At 36.3% G+C, this 20,793-nt stretch overlaps 1 protein-coding gene across 1 annotated transcript in view; it reads left to right on the top strand.

Moving 5' to 3' along the window:
• The window catches only part of LOC139136765 (uncharacterized), a 35,487-nt gene extending 16,978 nt beyond the window's left edge, over positions 1-18,509 (top strand). The window contains exons 18-26 of the mRNA XM_070704594.1: positions 2,311-2,410; positions 2,850-2,970; positions 3,303-3,456; positions 4,027-4,146; positions 4,692-4,987; positions 5,336-5,413; positions 8,247-8,410; positions 10,589-10,705; positions 15,913-18,509. Coding sequence (XP_070560695.1) covers positions 2,311-2,410; positions 2,850-2,970; positions 3,303-3,456; positions 4,027-4,146; positions 4,692-4,987; positions 5,336-5,413; positions 8,247-8,410; positions 10,589-10,705; positions 15,913-16,202 — 1,440 coding nt within the window. The 3' untranslated portion in view covers positions 16,203-18,509. The remainder of the gene's footprint in view (positions 1-2,310; positions 2,411-2,849; positions 2,971-3,302; positions 3,457-4,026; positions 4,147-4,691; positions 4,988-5,335; positions 5,414-8,246; positions 8,411-10,588; positions 10,706-15,912) is intronic.
• Positions 18,510-20,793: the final 2,284 nt, after the last annotated feature.

Here is a 20,793-nt window from a genome sequence, read left to right as displayed (position 1 = left end):
CATCTGTAAAGGAGAGATATAATTACACAATCAGATAAAATTGTCAAACTAAACTGGTGTGTAACGTTTACAATAACATTAACTCTTACTAACCTGATAATACATTGCACTCTCTGCTTTTTCACTCACCCATCCTCAGTTACTAAATCACATCACTACATTAGTCTCTGAGTGTAAATTCATGATGTGACTAAAGCATACTAACAGAATAATCTGGGTGTGTAGTTGATCTAGTTTTAAATATTTAGTGATCTAAAAACAGCATAATAACGCATGGCATTTATTCCCATCATGCAGTATTCACATGATACAGTGGCACAGGTAAACCATCTCAGCGTTTCTGTAGAAATTCTGTACATGTTTTAAAACATGATCACAATGTCTGGTTATGCTAGCTTGATCATTTATTGTTTCTCTGATGATGGGCTGTCATCTCCCACTCAGTTCTTTTTCAGAGTTGAAGCAAGTCTCTTACCCTAGTAGTATTAAAACACTCATGTAATGTCTTACACACAGTTAACCTGTTTACAGCCCAAGCCTGCCAAACTATATCTATAGACCCTCGAGAAATTTTTCTCAAGGATCTGTGGTGGAATGAGACAAAAGATTGAGACTTCACCAACACTGGCTGAAGTCCATAAAATTTGCACAACAATTCCCATCAGGTCACAGTCTGTAAGGTCAAGGTCAGAGAAGAGCTCCATCTTTCTTTTACAGTGATACTCATATGGCAGCTGTAATCTTGTCAACCGATATTTCTTTGTTGAAATCTTTCTATCACATCTTTACATTTTCAGAAGTCAGCACCTCAGCTCCTCAGTGTTGTTTCACCCATCCTGTACAACACAATATAATAGCTTTTCATTTCTACTTGTGACTCATTAGAAATCATTTCATTTTAAGATCAACCAGAATTTACCTTATTTAGTATCACTGATGTCACTTTTTTGCCTTCCAGTTCATTAAAATTACTACTTTGCAAATACTTGTGACTCATTGGAAATGATTTCATTATATGATCAACCAGAATTTACCTTATTTAGTATCACTGATGTCACTTTTTTGCCTTCCAGTTCATTAAAACTACTACTTTGCAAACACACAGAGCATCACATTGTAGCATATTTGTATTTCTAGTTTTCAATCAGTATTGACTTTACGTTCACATATGTTTTTTTCTTCATAATTTTCATAAATATCAAACTGTACAAGAGTATGGATCAGTATAACTAATTCCATCTGTACACGGCTCAAACTATAAAAAGTTTTTTAGGATAGAATGCGCCTCTGGGATAGATATTCAGACTCTCAAACTTTTTGCATTCCTTTTTGGTCAGCCACTTGTAGGGGTTTATTTGGAAGCTTGTGGAGTAATTAAACTTTTCACCAGCTTATTTTTGTTAAAACTGAAAATGTAATCTTTCTTCAAGTTAATACTGGGACAGCAGCCATATTCTGATGGGGAATGCCTTAAAGTTTCCTTGCAGAAAGTTTGAACAAAATGTTGAGGCGCATACTACCTTAAAAAATTTCAGCATAAAGTTTACAGTGAAATACATTGGTACATTACCTAATCACTGATGTAGGTTGACTTGTATTTTATATTTTTTTCCAAAGATGTGGATTTTGCTTCTTAATATTGCATACTTTTTAGCAGATTTGTCAGAACAGTCAGATACAACGTACATCAGAGTGTTCTTAAATTAATAACAATTTGCATTTGAAGATGCCTGCTCAATATGGTGGTATTATAAGCAACTCTGCCAAATTTCTGAAATCTTGAAATCATCGTGGTGACATGTCGAATTTGATATACTCGCCATTGAGACCATATTTGTCATGTTACATTTTGAAAATCTGTGTAGCTTGCAATATTTGACACAGTCAAATAGTATAATAGTGTCAGCGTATCAACAAATCAAAAGTCTGTAACTTGTATTAGTAGCGACTATACCCTGGTTGAATTTTTTTTATGTCACTGAAAAATTTTTATGACAATTTGCTGCAAGATAGCCACAGTTTCTTCAATATGTAATGCTTCTCAAAATCTTTACATACGAATGACATGTTTTGTGAGTAGAATAGTTCTCCATGTAAAGAATATGCAAGACTGGAGAACAGTGGACCCACATTGGACAATTTTACAAAATCAAATCATCCTGAAAGGTCTTAGTATTGTTCTCCATGGAAAGCCCCTCCAAGTAAACTCTTATTGTTTCCGTAAGAAATATTGGATCCAGTGTTCTCCAATTGCACCAAGTTACCTACTGTTTCCATCCTGACTTCTTGCCATCTCTCCATTTTAATCAGCTCCTTGTTGAGTGGGGTGCCAATGTTCACATGAAGAACAACCAAAGCAGGACAGCGTTTGATCTTGTCAGGAACGATGAACTCAAAACATTCCTCACTGGTGGGTAACGCTCCTTCTGATTGCAAAAGTAGCATTATATCAATCTAGTTGGTCACAGAGTATTAGTACCCTCCTGTATGTTGAAATCTACCCGTAGATATATGTTATTTAAACCAGGTTTTCGGCCAATCACAATGTTCATTGTATACAGAAAAAGCAACTGCTACTTGGTAACAGCCAATGATAAGCCGTGATCATCAGATGATTAGAAGCCTTACTTGATTCCATATCCACTTTTTGTAGAAGTAAAAGTTCATGAAGTCAATAAAACCTGACTGACATTAGGAAATATTAGTAGTTTACTGTTTATTTATTTATTTATTTATTTATTTATTTATTTATTCATCCAGTCATTCAGTCATTCAGTTATTTATTTATTTATTTATTCATTTCCTCATTCATTCATTCATTTACTCATTTTCTGTTACTTTTATTGCAGAGTATTATGAGCACTTGACAGCATCGATACCAAAGTTAATGGATGGTGACACGTATTTACTGAAACAATTAGTTGATGATCATGTGTTGGGAATACAGACTTTTGCTAGTCTGAGAAGCAGGTAAGCACTAAAACAATGTTTATTGTTTGTCGAAATAAATTATGAATGTTTTACTGAAAGTAGCAGATTCATGTTGTAGGTACAAGTTGTGCTTCTCATTTTGCGACAGAATCCTTATACTGCAGAATAACTGTAAACACAATCAGTGGGACACATTTGACAAACACTTTTTGCAAAACCACTCACTTTTTTTGGAGATAAAATTGCAGTATCAAAATTAAGATACATTTGGATGGCTGTAATGGCAAAACTGTACACAGAGGAAATGTACTTACTGGAAAAACAGGAATTTGCAACTTCTGATAATTTTCCCGTTTTGTGATTTTTTGTAGGTGTATAAATGGTAGTACTTTGATCCACACCGCTGCTTATTTTGGCTGCATATCAGTGATAAAAGAACTTCTCAAGGAAAGAGTTGATGTTAATCTTGTTGATTACAAAGGTGCTACTGCGTTACACAGAGCCAAAGACGCCGCCACCATACAGGTCAGTCATTTGACATAAGTTGGTTCTGTGTGTATTGTTGTACACTGTAAGCGCTTTTCGATCTGTTGTATGGCGTACTGTGTGCTTCTGGAAACAGCGTCATGCTTTCTCAATTCTTTAACACGAGTGTCACACATACTCCACAAAGCTAGCAAACAAATTCATTGTTTGAAAGAATGCGCCGCAGGGACAGATTTTTTGAGACTTCCAAATTTTACAATACTTTTCTAGTCTTTTCAAGTCTAAACAAAACACACAGATGGTATTTTTTTCATTCTTGATTTTGTGAAAGTCAAAAGTTTATCTTCTCCATCGTGTCAAAATTTGAAATTTTTCTTCAAGGCATATACCTTCTAAAATTGGTGGCTAGACTGGTGAACTAGACATGTGTAGCAGAAAATGCAATCTGTTGTTTCACAGTCACTATACACAATATACAGATAGGGTGATGGGGTATGTTGTTTGGTGATTTTCTGTGAAAGTACATTTTATTATGTAAATACTGTATGTGTTTTATCCATAAAAATATGGGAATATAATTGAAATCTTTGTCTATTTTCTCATTCTAAGGTGTTGCTTGACAATGGTGGATACATCAATGCTGAGGACAGTGAAGGGAACACTGCATTGCACGTGAAATGCTACGGTGAATCTGGTAAACCAACCCAGACAGAATGCATTCAGTTGCTTGTAAGTTGCTATTATTCTTTCACACACCTATTATGTCCTTATTCATGTTTACATGACTATTTCTCTTGCTTTTCTCAATTATTTCAACTTGAACAAAAATAGTTTTATTCACACAGGTGCCCTCCTTTATTTGACTATGGGGGCGCCCTTCATGAGGGATGTAGCCTTTCATTTACCTCTTGAATTATGCTATACAGTACTTACTAAGTTCAACTTGCCCCTAAAAACTGGGCGGATTAAAAAAAAAAGATTCAACATAAAATATGATCAAAAGCTATGCTGTGCATTGCCAGCAAATTGATGAAATCATATTTACTGAATCATTTGATAAGAATATCAAGTCATTTGTTCAGAATGTAAAATCCTATCATATCTGTTGTCATATTTCACAATGAAAAGTAAAGTGCGGTCAACTGAAATACCGGTACATTGCATGACAACATTTTTTTCATTTCAAGTTTTATAGAGATTGTATTTTATTCCCATAAAATTATTGTAAGATATTGTGTCTAATGCTTTTTATTTTATTTTCACCTGCTATCCAGCTTGAAAGCAACATTTCCCTGACTCACCGTAACTGCAAGGAGTTGCTAGCCATCCACTGCTGCGCCATGCAGGGAAGGATCGACGCCCTCGCCTTGCTGCTGAACCACGACGTCAACAGTGAAATTCCCGACGCCCTGGACAAAGAAGACGTGCGTTCACCTCCCAGTCTGCCCCATCTGGCCATTGCCAACGACTTCCTGGACTGTGCCACATGGCTGGTTGAGCAGGGATACGGTTTCAAACTAAATGAACAAGATGTCTTGATGCACAGGGTTCTAACTGAACAAATTAAAGTGTAAGGGCTCTTTAAATTCTTGAAATCTAATGTTGTTCTGGTAATGTTGAGAGTAGTAAGGGTTCACACACAGTCAGCACGTTATATTTTATCAATATATTTTGAAATTCTTGGAAAGAAGTTAGTGCTGGAAAAGAAATTGTTGATTTTCAAAACACAATTTAAGAAAGATCACACTTTTTTCTATTAAGGGTATCAAAATGACCCCTTCTACCATTCCCAGGTCACTGGACTTGTTACTATCAACTGGTGCAGGACATAGGTTCTCAATGATTTTACTTTGATAGGATTGTATGTTCTCAGAATGTTGAATTCATCTCTTTCTTTTCCATTTCTCTCTGATATTAGCAAGAAGAGAGTGGACGTTCTGAAGTTTCTGTTGGACAATGGAGCTGACATGAATCAGAGATATGCTGGTGGAAACACGTAAGTTATGACATACAGCTGCAAACTGAAAGTTCTCAACATTTTGCCTTAAATGTCAAGTGAAAGTTCTTTGAAATTTGCCACTTGAAAATGCTTAACTTTTGCTTTAGATACCAATTGAAAGTTTTAAAATTTTACTTAACATTGCAAGAGAAAGTAAGTGTTCATAAAATTTTGCTTCTGCCAGTGAGTGAAAGGTCACAAGTTTTGCTTTTATAGCAAGCGAAAGTCTGCAAGTTTTGCCTTATATCTCAAGGGAAAGTGAATGTTCAGAAAATTGTTCATTACATATCAAAAGGAAACTTCATACATTTTGCCTCAGATAATATGGGTTTTTTCTTATTCATACACCAGTACTTAGACTGAAAATGAGTGTGATTGTTGTGTCAGAGCTCTGGACAAAACAAGCTTACAACTTTAATTGCTGGCATAACAAGTGAAATACGTATGGGAAAACCCAAGTGTTGCAATGTCTCTCTTTTTCAATGCTGCCATCGTTAAAAGTCAGAGTGCTGATCAGTGGCCTCACGTGGCATCTAACATGTGTTTGCCAGATTTTCAGCCAAACAAAGTGATTGAGCCATTTTTGTGGAATTTTGTTCCTCATTCCACACACAATCAATGCAAGCATTTTCTCCATGTCAGCTATCCAATTTTCCCTCCTGTGACCACTTTCCCCTTACAGGTTTTCTTTTCCTGGAATTCATTTTCTTTTAATAGCTTGCCATTATACCAGGTGAATGGTTTTTCCATTCACCGCAGTCGATGTTCATCCATCATATGAACAATGGTTGCAAACACTAAGCAAGCCGTTAATGGAAATGCAGTGACCTGGAACAGTATTTGGCAATGCTTTACTTAAATAGCAGTCACTGTGCACTGTAGATATTGGGGTATATCTGCGATTCATTTGTTTGTCTCTCTCAACCACCCCCTTTCTTTCCCTTGTTTACCCCATAATTTGTGAGCCGTGCACATTTCTGAAGAAATCTGACATCAGTTCTCTCAATTTGAGAGAGACCCATGTCAAAATAGACCAGTGAGTGAATGGACTGTACGTCCTACATGGAGATTTTCAAATTACCTGTCGTCACAGAGTACACATACTGGTACATGCACTAGCTGTATTCTGAATATGGTTCAAAATCTCGCCATATTTGTTTGACAATGCCATATTGCTGTGAATGATTTTAAATGTCAGCATGTTATTTCTAAAGTTTCAAAACAAAAGAACCTGTGTTAGGATCAATAACTTCCTCCTGTTTCCTCATTGCCTCCTAAATTTTCATTTCCTGTTACCCATCTGTCAGTGTGTTCCTAATCCCCTTTTTATTCAAAAATTTGGTCTGGTCTAATTGTTTACCACTGCGGAGACTAGACCATTATTGATACATGGGGATGGATCTGTGCATACGCATGCCTTTGTACCAGCTGTGCCATGAACAGTCCCCCAGACGAAATATATAAATCAATATAAATGAGTCATACATACAAAAGCTGTACTTTTGCATGACATCGCCATTCTTAACCTGATCAAGGCACTTGAAAAAGTACAAAAGCAGACTTTCCAATCCTCCACATTTTCTCCTAGTCCATATCGTGGTCTATTTTGGCAGTACAAAAAATGGTGATCCCAGCATTTATGTTTGGGGTCAAAGGTCAGTCTCTTTCACTATCACATCAGGGTGTGCCAAAAATCAATGCATGTATTGTTTTCTTCCCCAGGTATTCCCAGGTGTTAGAATTAGTGTCAAGCAGACAGGCTGGCAAGTACTGTGATGGGGATTCCCCTCTTATTTTCACAAAGTCCCCCTCCCCATTGTGAAAGTGTTTTCAGCATGGGGACAAGCAACAAAGATAATAGGCCTTGCTGAGACATCTAACTCAAAATAGCAATGATTTTTTAGCAACTATACTACGGTGTGTCTCTAGATGATGACATTCTTTTCAAGACTGAATTTTCAGTCGTGGGAATTCAAATCATTAATTTTCCGTCAATATATATAGGAGGAACTAAATAAACATGTAGGCATGAAGATAGAAAATGAATGAACAAATAAGTATCAGGAGTTAGTCAATTCATGATTCATCGAAGCACCAGTTCTTACAAAGTATTTATTTAGAATTTGTTTTCTGATTCCATGCTGTGTATTTGTGTTCCTGAACAATGGGACGTTGGAAATTCAAAAAGGCATGAAATGTTGACTATTGGGTGGGGGTGTAGGGGGACTTCCAGAAACTTAAGGCTGCTGTATGGATTCATGGTATTCTGTATAGTGAAAAGCAACCACATAAAAAAATTAGGGTAGTTTCACAATGTGTACACAGAGCGTACATTCATACAGTTACAATTCATCACTCTAGGCTATTTTAACCAGTGAGGTCTATGCCCTATTGTGGCTCATCTTTAAGGAAGTACGCACCTCAAAAAGTGAAAGACTTAAGCTTTTGCTCAAACTTCCCTCAGTGAAACTTTTAACTGATCTCGCATCAGATTGAGAACCAAAATCAGGGGTCACTGTGCAAAGTTTGTTAGTAGAGAAATAATCTACTAACATTTACCAATATTTGAAATTCAAAATGGCTGCCAGCCCTGTGTGAAATCTACGGGGAAAAATAAAATTTTCAATTTTTGAAAAACTAACACAGTGACAATTTGTGTCTCTTCAAGAACTTTAAAATGAGTCCCCAGCAAGTGGCACGAGATCAGAAACACATTTGAGAGTGGGAATATTGGTCCCTGAGCCACATTCTAAGTTTAAACTGCACTTCCATTGATATTGATAAGTTTAGAATTTTTTCACTTTTGATCCATTAACTTTTTTTCACACAGGCCCTTACACTACTCAGCCGGCATGACTGGTCCTACAGACATCCTAGAGATATTGCTGGCTTATGGAGCTGATGTGGATGCACTCAATGACGACCAGTGTACACCGTTGTTCTTTGCCATGCAAGCCAATAATATGTACTCGGCCAGTGTGCTCATTGATAACGGTAAGGCTGTGAAACTGCCAAAAATTACAGTGAGTTTTGGTGTGTTTTGTGTGATGGCAAATAATAGGCAGCTCAATCAACTAATGGCTTTTGTTTTAAGAATGATGCTCTTTATTGCTGTACAATGTTTTGACAATGTGAGTTTCAATTTGTTAATCTGAATTATGTTACGTTGGCAAGACTAACCTCAAATGATTGTATGTTATAAAAAATTACATATCGTAAATATAACCATGACATTAATCTTGTGAACCCTTTCACCACCATGGTTTGGCCCAAACCCATTGTTATCAATGGTGAGAGTGGACCTGTTTACTAGAGAATAGGGGTGAGCAAATTAATATCAATTTGTTGTGTGGCTGAAGTCAAGCCCAACTGAACTGCACTGTAGGCCAAGGACAGTCATACGGTGATTTAACATTTACCGGAAAATTTCAAGTAGATGCAAGGAATTCTTTTTATTGCTGTGTCTGGTCTGTAAAGGAGCTTACGGTACACTTACATGCTTTGTTCACGGTTCTTTTACATCATTTCAAGTGAGCAATCAATAAATCTACCCCAACTGCACAGTAGAAGTAAAAGTGATTTATAGAGTAATAAAACGCACATGAGGAGTGTGATAAGACTTTCGTTGTGTGTCCCTTTTCTATAAAATGACGGTTCAACTATGGAGATTTCATGATTTTTGTAAACCCCCTCAAAAAGTGTACCATAATATTTGAAAAAGTTCCGCAAGCTTCTGCACATAACCAGTATGTCACCTTTAAATTTTGGGTCTACTTCCTTTTTCTGTATTGAAATACCTGGGATTGTGATGATCTCTAGGGTTGTGGTATGTACGGCGTGCCTTGTTGTTGTGGACAATTGAATTCATGTCCTGACCTGAACTCCCTTTTGTCAACAATGTACAATGCATACGACACATAGCCACGCACCCCAGTCTTTCAAATACAGAGTGTTGAAACACGCCTTACAGATTGCGCGTAGAAACTAAGCAGTTAAACACAGAATGAAAATGCTAAGAATGTGAAAAACTTTAGACTAAAATTCTTTTAATTGTACTTGTACAACTTTATGGTCTTTGTCTTGCTGCTTGGACTTATTATTTGTCCCACAGTGGAAGTGGATATTTTACACTAGAAATTTTTAAAACTTGGCTGCTTCCTTGTACTCTATCAGCTGTACCTTCATAACAGGAGTTTGAAGTGTTTTCATTCCTGTGTCTCAGGGAATTGGTGTTGACATGTTGTAATAAATAATTCACCATTGGTCATAAGTGTATTTCTGGTTCAAACGATATTTGGTAAAAAGAAGACTAAAATTATCTCATTAAAAATGCTGAAAATGCAAAGAAAATAAAATGTTCAATAAGGTATTCTCATAACATGCAAGTAATCGCATGACTACATGATATCAATCTTTTCAACACAACTTTGGTAAGGCCTCTTTTTTCCCAGTTATTTGTAGACCTCTGCACAGCAAAATAAGGTTGAACTAGCTAAGATAAATCAGAAAAGTTCCCTTTGTTGGCAATTTGAATTATATGGAAAATTATCTCTTTTACACCAAACTGCACGATGAAATTTACCCTAAAACTCTTGAAAGCACTGTTCATTTTCATTGACTTCTTACTCTACAATTCTGGGTTCTTCAAATATGAGTTTGCCACCTAAGTGAGTCATAAAAATGTCAGGGGGTCAACCATATTTTCAATATATTGGATTTCTTCTGGTAAAACACACAAGACTACAGAAGCTAAAGTAGAATTTCAGGTTGTTCACGAATTTATATGTAATGGCAAAAACGCCTGAAAAGATGAAAAGATGAATGAGTTTACCTAGTTTCATGAACAAACAGAACTTTTTATACCATAACAGTGATTACATTTATGTTAAAAGTATTTATGAGATATGCTGTGGTAAGAGGTCAACTTTTTACCCACAAAGTATTTAGATATCATGTAGTTTGCCTGCCTACCACAAGGCAAAAGCTATTTATGGTAGCAAGAATAAAGTTTTGTGTGTGTGTATGTGTGTTTGTGTATAGGTCCAGTGAGTGCTTCCTTTTCTTTACAAATAATATTTTACCTTTGAAGTAAATAAAATAATTTTGAATGAGAAATTTTTTTCTTTTCCTATCCATTTATATTGCTAACTGTTGCATTTCTCTGACCACTAGGATCTAATGTAAGACATAAGAACATCCAAGGTCTGACGGCATTTGACTGCATCCTAGATTTTGATGAGTGGATCGAGTGTCCATACTTCAGTGATGAAATGAAAGCAAGGCTCAAAGGTATGTACTTGTGGTGTTTGAACAATACAACCGTCTTGTCAAATCTTGCAGTAATCAAAATATTTCTTGAAGCAAACAATGTCCTCCACTTTCTAAATTCTTTAAGTATTTCTTATTTCAAGGTTGAAGTTGTTTACATGATTCTACAGTTTGTAGTATGATGGGTATAGTCTAGCCTAACTGATAAATCAGATGTGGTGACCTGCCATTATTCCACCTTTGCCTGTTCTTTGCTGTTATAGTTAGCGGATAGTTGCCTCACTAGATCTGATGGCTACTATCATAAGAGATTGTGTTCAACTCTCATTCATCGGCCAGGACACCTGATCAGTCAGAAAGAAGTTTGCATCTGCCAGCTGTCATGGACTGCAGCATTGCATTTTAAAACGCCACCTAGATTCGACTGCGGTCTCTTTATGACAGCGGATCAGGTGTGGTGAGGCGACCTTATGAGAACTGCACAGTAAAAGCAAAGGCAAAAAGGTCAACTTCTCTACATTTGATTTTAATCAGATTGAGGCAAGCCATACTGAAACACCAGATTATATAATGACAATGACACTCCAGATCTGCAGGCAACATCAAAGACTTGTTCCAGAAGCCAAATATTAAACATGTTTCGGACATCAGCAATTGAAAGGTCACTTTATACTTGACAGAAAATTACACAATTCAAAATGTTAAGTCTGGCCATCATATCACAGATTGGAGCATAGACCCTCGAGAAAACGGGACAGGCAACTGCTGAGGTTTCTTTGTGCGATCTATCGTGGAATATATTAAAGTTAATTTGCCAAGCGGTCCCCGACAACAATACTTCGTACTTAACACTGAATCTCATTAACGATCAAACTGACGTTCTGAATATGTACACTTTTCTCTTGGACGGCACGTTCCGAGTAAGACACAGAGAATTTGTATGGTTTTTAGCGACGAAGTTACGTAACTGAGGAAGCTTATAGAGTTGGGAGAGGCAAAATTGACGTCATTTCCGTCAACAACTTCCGTAAAACTATTTTGTCACACCACGTGATCAGTGTTATTTAACGACCAGAACATACCTCCATGGCATACCATTCACGTTGCACGCTCACTATCAGCGAAAATACCAGATCGTGTTGAATTGACATTACAATTGAACTTTAGCGTACGTGTGAGTGTATTGGCTTACATGAAAATGCGATAGACGATGATGCATTTACGTTAGAACGTCCATGCTCGATCATATTGTTTTTGTTCTGTCAGTGTAAATTACGAGATTGATGGATGTTGACGGACATCATGCGTGCGTTTGGTCCTGACATGCATGTCGTTTCGATCTCCTTTTTACTGTGCAGGGGAGAATGAATTACGTTCCTCATGGGTTTCAAATATGTCAAAAAAATACGAAGTTTTGAGTGGATTTACGATTTCGTTTGTAAAATTACGAGCGAAAATTTCAGCTTCCCATTTCATCGGCGCGACCGTGCAAGAAACCTCAGTCTCCTACTACCTCCATGATCACATGTTGTACCACACGAACATGAAAGGCGTGTGGAAATTTGCGTAGTGTTTTTTCTCATTTAATTTGGCAAATTATCAGCAAAAAACTCAATAATTCAGGTAACCCTTTCTTCTCAATCGCTTCCTTGAGTTTCAAAGTCATACCAACGAAAATGAGTGAAAAATTTCGATGCAAAAATCGTGCATCGGCGAGAGTAACATGCGTAAGCTTACAGAGACTGAGAGTATTCATAGAGAAATAGCCCATGATTCGAGCTTGGTTTTCCTGTTTTTCGTTTGAATTTTGGCCAAATAGTCGCTTTTTAGCGGGTTTTGAAATTTTTAAAGCATCTAAAAATATTAAAATGACTTTTCATTAACAAACGAAATAAAAAAGTAAGAAATTCAATTATTTATCTACAAAATAAAAATATTTTGGCAAGCTGAATCATGCAGCTAAAAAGTGAACAATCCCCGACCGTTCATTGCTGTGGCGCTCGAATACGCAGTCAGTTTCTGTGAAACGGGATGAAATTTTCTTTCAGGCGAGGCGTTTGCAAGTTACTCTTGAGAAAAGTTACTTATTTATCAGTTGTTGTTTTACTGTTTCATGACACATGTTTCTGATTCAATCACTTGTTGACCTGAAAAACAACGATATTTAGTACTCTTCTCTTTTTCAACAGACTTTTAGTAAGTAGCCGCGGTACAGCTGTCAAATTTTGACACTCAAAATACTATCGTTTTCAAAGTACATTTTGAGTGAACTTTGTAAATGAACATTCTGAACCATCGTGTAATGTTATGCTTGGAATTTTGTTGCTTTTGAGGTTTATTCGTGGTTTTTTTGTTTCTTTTCATCATCAAACATTGACAAGTAAGCTTGTAAAACTAGCCTTAAATCACTTAAATTAGAATTATGTGTCACTTTCTGGTTTTGTTCATGTAAAGAAATAAATAAGTTGATTTCTTTTGATCCTTTCCATTTATTGGTATTTTTTCCTGGTTTAAAGTTACTAATATCCTTAACCTTTAGTCTCTACAATCTTAGAAAAAATGAAACGATTGATTTAATAAAAGAAACTTATTGTGACACATCAGTTCAGTCATTTTCATAACTCTGGTTCAAAATTCAGTGTGCTATACTCATATCTTGGCAGTGCTGAACTCTTCTATCATAGTATCTGCAATTGAAGAATTACTTCATATAGAATAATTTGTAAATGTAAATCAGTGCTGTTGAAGATTATTTAATTGTCAGGGTGTTGCCAAATCTTGTGTGTATATAAGTATGTCCGGTTCTGAGATGAGCTATATTGGCATACAAAAGGAATTTGTTGATAACTGACAATTTAATACAGTCAATTTTGAAATTTACTCAAAACTTTTGAGACTGAATTTGAAATTTTACTAAGAATTTACCAGAAAGTCAATGGAAATCAAGCAGGTTGTTCTTACATGAACATTGCTGTTTGGTGTGTTGATTTGTAACACACTATGCTAACATGTTTCAACACCCAAGGAAACATTTGTAACTTTATAGTCAATGCGACAGATTAATAAAATTATTTTAATTTTGTATCGGAATATCAAAAAACAATGTTGTGATCATCGCAGTCCAGCTAGCTGTTATGAGTAAGCATGTGTACTTGGCTGGACCGATCAAGTTTCTGCAAAAAATCATTTCACCATCAATGACAAGCTAAAGTGACGTCTTTAATAAATGTGTCCATTCAATATCCAAAGAAAATCAATGCTATCAATGACACGAAGAAAGTTTGTTTAGAATTATATTTTCGTTTTAAACTACAGTTCTTTGATGCAGTGTGGTCGTCTGGCAATCCACCATCACGGCAGATGCAGTAGTGCATGCATTTCACAGTCCACACTGTCCAATCATGCGTGCTTATTTTCCTGTTATAATTCAATTGGGTCAGAATTTTGTAGCAAGGAACATACAAAATCTTGCAGATAAATCAATTTGGATGATCTATGTTGATCTATGCAAATTCCAAGTTTGGTGGACATGTGAAAATTATGTTTTTTGCCTTCATGTACAAGATGGCATGTTTACCAAGCTGGACGCTCACTGCTAAAAAAACAATAGGTTTTATTACAGTTTCACATTTCAACCCTTTCTTTGCATCTTTCTCAGCAACGTTCCCCACACCCCTCTCCTTGCATCCCTACCGCTAAATGCACTGAGGAGCACAGTGTCATATCATTGACGCTATTTTTTGATACCAGTCATGGTGAATGTTCTGGTAACGATGAAGATCACATTTTGGATTCTAGCCGAAGCCAACGGGAAAAAACAGACGATAAAAACAGTGTACATTTAGCCATAGACGCTACAGAAAACTCTTGCTAGGTATCGACAATATAAGTTTACATTCCCTACCATAAAAATCTCCGATAACAACAAACATTTACAAGTTAGACAGGTCTACACTTCCCCAGTCCTGCGAAACAAAAATCTGACCTTTATTTCATCTGTCACGCAACATTTGACGAAAATCAGGGTACACAAAAAATGACTACTCCATCGGAGCTCAAATACACAACCTCTAACATTTTGGTACTGTTTTAGCCTAAAGAAACACCAAAGTTCGGATAAGCTACACATGTCTACATCCGCAAAGTACTAGAAAATACATTGTAACACTGACTTTCGCTATCAGGAGAAACTTTGCGATAAATCGGGATTCTCCAACGGATGGTGGAGTCAGAAGCGATAAGATAGACATGCATTTACACAAAGCTGAACGCTGTCCTCGTAAATTTGGCAGTTCACAGTTTTCAAACAACAATATTTCAGTAGTTAACATACATACTTTACCGAATCATGGAGCACTCCTTGCACAGAAAATATTCCAAGGGTTGAAAAACTGCAAAAACGAGGGAAAATTCGGAGATACACGGACAATTGCGGAATGTAAACAACTCTGTGATGTCAACTGCTGTCAAGTATGGAACTGCAGCGATATGTGTTTCGGATTTCTATTCGAAACTTTGTCACTTTTCAGCAACATACTAACTCCCTGCAGACTTCTAGTTGCATCGAATCTCGCTACCAATATGTAAAATGTACTTTAAAACCATTTTCAAGTTGTAAAAATGTTGTAACACTTTTCTTTCTAAAAATGGACTTGCGGGTAATCCGAAATAACTTGTAATCCGAAAACATTATTACTGTATACCCGCATGCACGTGTCCATGAACTGGACGTTGTGCAGTCGATTGGGTCCATTAACACCTCTTAATTATTCGAAGTAGGATCGCACGCTGCTAATCCCATAGACCCTTTGTTCTCTATAGCAGTTGCCTGTCCCGTTTTTCTCGAGGGTCTATGATTGGAGTCATTGATAATGACGTCAATTTTAATTATAAAGCTTAAAAAATACCCAGTGTTGAAACTGCAAGCTATGATTGCAAGCTAGCAGTGTAAAAAAAGAACTGTATCTTCGGTTAAAAAATTTTCAATATTTTCATATTTAATCAAACATGACAGATTCGATCATTCTTTCAGAACTCAATGCAGTGAGATTAGCACAAAAAAAATGATTAGTCCTACATTATGGAAAAAGTAACAATAGTGTAAGAAAATTACAATGAAGGATTTATAGTTTAAGTTTAATAATTTTTGACCATGTAGTGGCAAAATAGTTGAAATGTTTCCAGCCAGTGACTGACCAGTAAATTACAAGTTCTGTCTGTATTTGCAGCGTACAGTTTGAAGCACGCTAGAGACCTGGTCCGTGCCATTACCAAGAAAGTCAAGAACACCCAACAGACAAGATTCAACATCAACTTTCAACAGTCAACACACTCCATGCCATCTACCATGCTGGGAAGTCCACAACCACAGACACTATACCTGATGCAGTCCCGCAGTTCCTTGCACAGTCCGAGTAGGATGTTAGCGCCGGTCAGTCCGTCATTGTCCCATATTCCCGGAAGAGGCAGCAGTGGCCTCTTCCTTCCTCCGCTCAGATCTTCCGGATTTCTGACGTGAATCCCTAATACCCCAATCATGTTTTCCACCAACCATAATCTCAGTTCCATGTGTGCTGTGATCTGATGTGGTATGTTAGCACTTCCCATATCCAAACTTCCACTACATCCGTGCAAAGGATTTCGTATGTACTGAGGCTGAATATTGAGAGATGGAAAAGGCAGAGTGCTGTGCGTCCTGCCCTGTTGGAAAGGCCTCTGGGCTTCACGCCCTTTGACCCCATCAATGAATTATGGGAAATATGCAATTGCTGTCACAGTGTTTGTACAATTTAAGATGTGAACACTCTTATCCCTTGAAGTGACAAAGTTTTGTTCATATATATATTTTCTGCGCCAAAATCAAACTCCATCAATTTTGATTCATCAATGCACAAAACACTAGATGATATAGGCAGTGTTTGTTGAATGATTGCAGTGAAGGGAAATGTATGATCCCATAACCTTCCCTGATTCCATAGCTTTCCACAGCGACAATATGTACTGCACACACAACCAATAGGGCCAAATAGACTGTTACTTTACTCTTATCATTCTATGAGGCTTATTATATTGACCTACAGTCAGAGATATCACTTTGCATTGACATGTTGAAGTAAGGTAATTGTGGATCCTTGCTTGTGCTTTGAATGTATGGAAAACTTTGTTTTATTCCTCAATAGTTTAGCAAATAATGGACTACGATGTAGCAAATAATAGGCCAAAATGTTGCAAACAATAGGACAAATTGTTGCAAACAAAAGGCCAAAATGTAGCAATAATAAGCCAAAATGTAGCTAACAATAGACCAAAATGTTCCTTGTTCTTACACCATGGAAAAGCATGAAGTTTTTACACCAGATTTCCTGAAGAATAGTGTGATGAATTTATGTATGAGATTTTTATCGGATATAGCTATCAGTTCTTGCAGAGCTTTGTAGCTTGAAAATGCCACAGTATTATCATATATGTACAGAATTATTTGTAAACCTTCCCAATTTTCACAGAAATAACAGTTTGTAATGCTTGGTACCAAGTTATATAACTGAAAATGTCATTTTTCTTTAGCAATTATATCCTTGCAAATCAATACCAAATATACATACTTTTTCCATATATTTTATTTTGGCCCTTAAAACTGCTTGTATAATGTAAATGCAAAGTCAAGATTTGTCTCTCAGAAGTGAAATTCCTGAAGTCTTGACTAGTGCCCAATGGCCCTTGCTTTTATCAGAAATATGAATATGCATGATAATTGAAACATTGTTGTAGAAATGTAATACATGATTGTTTACCATTCAACAAGGGGGCGAATATAAGCTAAGCTGAGCCATGTAAAATTTGTAACTTAGTAATTTCATTTAATTTATTTAAATGTTGAGCCTGTACACATTTTCAATCTTAAATGCCTATTTTTGAGAATATGAAATTTCATCCGTCCAAGTTGTATTTACTTTTTACATTAATATACTTATTGCTGATTTCTTTTACCTGTTTTGACATAGTCATGCTAGACTCATGGTTGTTTTATTGCATCCTTCAGATTTCTAAAACTTAAAGATCCTGAATGAGTCAATTCTTACCACATACTGATGAGATGTTCCCCACACAGTCATAAAAAAAATGTACAAGACCAGTGTTCAGCCAAGATGTACATCCTAGCTAAATATCTGCATCATCTTAAGTGCATTTATGGACATAAAAGGATATTATCATCCCTTCATTTTTGAACAACAACGTTCTGTTAATCTTTTCCAAGCTGTGCAGGGGAAATCCCCACATGCCAAAGGTCATCAAGGGGTCAGAGTTTAAAGGTTAGAACCTTCTTGCTGTTCAAAGGTATGGAAAAACAAAGCTTTATTTTGAATGCATGAACAATGATATTTTGCCAGTCCTTTTCAACCTGTTCAGGAGGAAATCATGTATTAAAGATCAAGTGGTCAGAATTCAAAGGATAGATTGTTCATTTGTATCCAAAAGATAATGCTTCTTTTGAATGCATGAAAAACAGTATTTTGTTGACTATTTTCAACCTTTACAGAGGATAATATCTGCAGGTCAAAGGTCACATAGGAAAAAGACTTCAAAGGGTAGATCTTGCTTGTTGTTAAAATGTATGTAAAAACAAAGCTGTAGTTTGAAAGCATGCTGCTTTAGACAAGTGATATTTTACACAGTCTAAACCATGAAAAAATTTACAGAAAACATTTTTAAACTACCAAAGTTTTGATATATGATGCTTTGTATTTGTGTAGAGCACTTTTTTGTCAATTTCAGCAATGTTTATTGCACTGAAAATCTGTAAAATAAAGATGTTATTTTCAGTTGATGATGAGAGTTGTTTCATCTGTTAACATACTTCCCAGAAAGATGTTTCAATCTATGTCATAGGTGGAAATAGTTATTGACAGATAGGCTGACCCATACAAACGGCAACAATCAGAAGTATATGGCGGAGGTCATTCAGGGGTCATGAAAGTGAGTTATCGTTTTTGAACATCTCTAAAGTTTCCCAACCTCACTACGGAAATATATTTATTTCTAGGTAAAGCATATGTACCCTGAACCACAGACAGTGTAGGCTGTCTATTCCTGAATGAGTTCCTTAATGTGAACTCCTTCAAGACTAACAGATCTGATATCAAATTTAATCGAATAATTAAAATTGATTTCATTTGGTACATAAAAATCGTCAAGATATCAAGGCCTTATTTCTGTTGTATTCATAAAAATTGTTCCCTGTAAATTAGCAATATTTTGTCATCTGAACATGAATTCACAGAAAGTCATCAAAAAAATTTAGCAGTAATCCTTCTATCACACTACCTAGACTCATGCTCCTTCTTCAGGTGCCATGGTAGAATGAAATATGTTGTTGTGTCACAGCGTGCCATGGCCTTTGACCCAAGGTTCATGGCCTTTAATCCAAGGTGGAACAGTATTAACCCCAGGTTATAGTGAAGGATCATTGCACAGGAACTTATGTGTGGGCGTTTAGGTATAGCAAAGTAAACAAAGGCCGCCCCCATCACAATGATGTCGTGTTGATTTCACAGTTCATTTCTACTGAAAACAACAAGCGTACCAAGAACCTAGCTCCATGTATTTTCAACCAGATGCACATCAGAACAATCTTCTCTATCAATTACTTACACAAATGGACACAAATCTGACAGCTGGGTAGGAGTCAAAGTAACCCATTTGTCTTAAACATTTATTTGCATCAGCAACAGAGAGATTTCTTTTAGTGATTTCTCAAGTTGGCAGGCATGCATTTTGTTCCCATCAGCAAGGGGGCAGTTTTATTAGTCCCAGCCAGACTAAGGGACTGGTCAGTTTCTTCGGCCTGGGGGGGGCCGGTGGATTCATGGGGGGGTCACCCTGTTTTTGACTTTGGTGATGGGGGGGTCACCATGTTTTTGAAATGCCCAATAGTGTGTTTTTGAATTTCGACACCGGCTCATCATTGCCTAAAATGCATCGTGTCAGCCACAAATTTCATCATTCAGTTGCATTTTTCGGCGCGCCCTTCGGGCGCGTAACTGTAATAATCAGACATACCGGTATTTTCAGCACGCCCAACTTTAACATATCAGGCATACATATATCAGAGATATCTGTATGTTCAATATTTTTCAGCGTGCTCTTCGAGCACATTACTTTAATATATCAGACATTTTTCAGCACGCCCTTCCTGTGCATGACTTTAATAAACAAGAAATATATATCAGAGGTATCAGGATGTTTTTTCTCCGCGCCCTTCGGGCGCCATACTTTAATAAATCAGAGATATATGCCAGAGATATCTTGATGTTTGCTAAGTGAAAGTGTACTGTTATGAAATCTGCATTTCATATGAAAAGCATGACAAATTCCTGATACTTTTCTGTTCTCTGTATGAGAATTCAGTATGAGAAAGCAACATGCACAAATATTTCACAATATATGTTTGATAAAGTGACTTATTTTAGAGATAGAAAAATGACAAGATATCTTTCATTGTCATTGATGCAACTATTTTCCTTTGTGTCTCAGGTTTTCTGTAGAATGCTTTTTTATGACCAAAATAACAGTTAAAAAGGCAGTTTTTGTCATTAGCTGTGCTTTTATGGTTTCAATGTTACAAGAAAAGGTCATCTCAGACACTGCACACATCAGATTTAGCTAAAATGCCTCTCTATGGCTCCTCAGGAGATTTAATTGGATGGCTGGCAAGTCTTAACACCCATCAAAATTTTTGATTTACTGCTTTTTCCTCTTTGATATTAATGATTGACATCCATTTCTGTTCAGGACATCTGGTTAAGCATAGAAAATGTGAAATACATTCACAACTCATTCAAAATGTACTGTATTCAAACTTCAAGATTGACACTTTGAAATTCCTATCTTACAACTGACATGTCAACAATTTCATCAAAACACAGGTTGACTGTTAAAATATAAATGTATGTAAAATATAAAATATATTAATATTAAATATATATATATTATATATAATATATATATATATAATATATATATATATATATATATATATATATATATATGTATGTATATTTTATGTCCACCTTTTGTTTTACAGTTGTCGCGTGTGGGGGGTCACCCTGTTT

This window comes from Ptychodera flava, chromosome 1 (genome assembly GCF_041260155.1).
Source record: "Ptychodera flava strain L36383 chromosome 1, AS_Pfla_20210202, whole genome shotgun sequence".
Lineage (NCBI taxonomy): Eukaryota > Metazoa > Hemichordata > Enteropneusta > Ptychoderidae > Ptychodera > Ptychodera flava.
Note: the sequence above shows the minus strand (reverse complement) of the source record. Positions and strands in the feature narration are given on the sequence as shown.